General features: G+C 40.8%; 1 protein-coding gene across 1 annotated transcript in view; it reads left to right on the top strand.

Moving 5' to 3' along the window:
* Positions 1-1279, top strand: part of LOC103772003 (E3 ubiquitin-protein ligase NEDD4-like) — a gene marked incomplete at its 3' end in the record, with an annotated part of 16376 nt that extends 15097 nt beyond the window's left edge. Inside the window, exons 13-14 of the mRNA XM_008939322.1 lie at positions 1079-1133; positions 1223-1279. Of these exons, the coding sequence (XP_008937570.1) occupies positions 1079-1133; positions 1223-1279 (112 nt within the window). The remainder of the gene's footprint in view (positions 1-1078; positions 1134-1222) is intronic.
* Between the last annotated feature and the right edge of the window lie 1283 nt (positions 1280-2562).

Here is a 2562-nt window from a genome sequence, read left to right as displayed (position 1 = left end):
CAAGAGTGCTGCCAAAGGCTCACTCCCTTCAGAGAGGGACCGTCACCTCTGCTGCCGCCTGCGGCCGCACCCCCTCCTCCGAGACATCCGAAACTCTCGCCGCTCGTGTCTCGAGGAGCACAACGTTTTGCCTTGTATTTAAATTGTGCCGGGCCCCTCGTCTGGCCCAGTGTCTTCATTCGGTGATCAGAGGGACTGCTCGGGCAGCTGAACACCTTTGCTGTGGCTCACTGCCTTGTCACGGCACCGCGGCGGTGCAGCTGCTCTCTAAGAGAACGGCTGCGGCTGTAGCTGTCCCTGTGCAGCTCTCCAGCTACATGGAGCATGCAGCAGTCTTGGAGGACACTGTTTAGACAAGAAGGCACCGCACGGGAGTAACTGAAGGGCCAATTTAGAAGTTATTCTGTTAATTGCAAGAGATAAAAAGTCCAGTGAAATTAGGATAGCCTGACAAGTATCACTGGGAATATAGAAATAGCAACAGATCTAAACACAATTTCACAATCCATTCTTGTGTGTGGTAGGGATGACTACAAAATCTAGCAAGAGCTTCTCCAAAAAGATTGACATGAAATCATTCTCATCTGTATTTTGTAGAGGTCTGAAGCTCGTGCACAGCATGCTGGTGGAGCGAGTGCCAGACTGGACAGCATCGCATACACTGACAGTGTGCCATTCTTAATCCCTTCTGTACTATAATCATTTGGAAGATCAGAAAGGGGAATGGATAGAGAGGGAAAAACTGGGGACTAGGTTGGACATTTGTTGTCCCACTGGAATGGGATCCTGGCTTCTGTATTTACAGAAAACAACCCACTTCTGTTTCAGAAGTAGAAGGAGAAACTCTCAAACCTAACCGATGGTGGACAATCTCTTGTGATCATTTCCGCCCAGTAGGAAGTGGGTATAAACCCTCATGTAAGAAGCTTCTGCTTCCAAGCTGTAAAAAAAACCGTTTACTGGATGGGATACTGTTACCTGTATGAACAGTTTAAGTAGGTGTGGATTGCTTCAGGCTATGTGTGAGTGGTAATATTCTATTTATTTTCTCTCTTCTCTTTTTATTTCCCAATTCCAGCCTGGTTGGGAGGAACGAATACATTTGGATGGAAGAACGTTCTATATAGACCATAGTAAGTAAGCACACAGGTACTACAGCAAATAGACGAAGGGAGGTAATAAATATTGAAGTGAAAGCTTTATAATTTTACTCTTCATTTAGGAAGCCAGGTGTTGATATGTGGAGACATTGATACCAGAGACTTAGTGCCCTCATACGGTACTGTATATTCACCAAAAGCTTGCTTTTAATTGGCTCATCAAGCTTTGTCCCTCTCTGACTTGTGAAGCATTAACATTTCTTCTTTGTGGTTTCTTTTGTTCTTGTTGATATTTTGGATTCGTTGTTGTTGTTGTTGATGATCCCATGGCTTATTTGCACTTAATAAATTAAAATACACACTAGGAATAGTAAATAAGATGAGAAAAGATCAGATAGCCACAACTCCACATATAGGCAGTGGAGAAATTAGTGCTGACAAGTACTCTTTCCTCTCTTTTCATAAGGTCCTGTGGCAGTGCTGATTCTGATCTTATTTCCTATTTATAGCATGTTAAACTGCACCCAGCCCATTAATATTATTCAGTTCTGTTAGTGAAGTTCTAGTGTAAGTGACGTTTCATTGTAGACTTGTCTTACTGCAGCATCTCAGAACTACTGTGTGAGTTTTTGTTGTTGTTTGAAAATAAAGCAGCCCAGAAAGGCTGGGTTGTTTCTTCTTTTTTTTTTTTTTCATTTTTTAAGAGTTCAGATGGACTTTGTAAGGAGATATTTCTACCAATGACATAATCTGCACAGAACTAGATAACTCACAAAACCATTAGAAGAGGGTACATATGCTACACAAAACTGAAAGAATTAAAATCTTAAACTATTAGAGATATTTGACAGTATTTTCTTTTTCCTTCAGTATCAGTAACACTGACTCTGACGCTTATCTGTACTTGTATATAGGACATTATTACGTCATTATTGAGAGACTGTCTCTAAAGTAGTACGAGTTTTGAAATACATAGTAAAAATAGTTAAAAATTAGGAGTGGTACGTGTGTCAAGCACAAGTTTGACCTCTTCCAAACAGCAGTACAGAATTCCTATTCTTCATAACTTCAGTAATTGTTTTTCCCAGCAGGTATCTGGAAATTAAAATATGGCAGGTTATTCTGTATGAAGAGTCAAAGAATAAAACTGCCTTTCTTAAAGTGGCTCTATAATTGTTGAGCCTCCCAACACCCTTGAAAAAGTTTTAATTTTTCAGTCTCCTGAATCCATTCAAGGACACGTTGGTCTCTTTTTAGGATGGAATGTGAAAGTTGTCCATCAATTAGACTTCCCCAAAGAATCTGTCATTGTTGCAAAACTAAATTTTTTTGCATCTGAGATCTGTCGAGCCCCTCTTTTGATCGGAAGGGTTTTAGCTGTTTGTAGAGCCGTTTTAACAGAAATCCAGAGGGTTTTTTAATAGTGCTGCTTGTTTCCAGCAAATACCCCTTTGGTCTCAGC

Source organism: Merops nubicus, unplaced genomic scaffold (genome assembly GCF_000691845.1).
Source record: "Merops nubicus isolate BGI_N331 unplaced genomic scaffold, ASM69184v1 scaffold29524, whole genome shotgun sequence".
Taxonomy (NCBI): domain Eukaryota; kingdom Metazoa; phylum Chordata; class Aves; order Coraciiformes; family Meropidae; genus Merops; species Merops nubicus.
The sequence above is the reverse complement of the archived record's forward strand: the minus strand, read 5'-3'. Positions and strand labels throughout refer to the sequence as shown.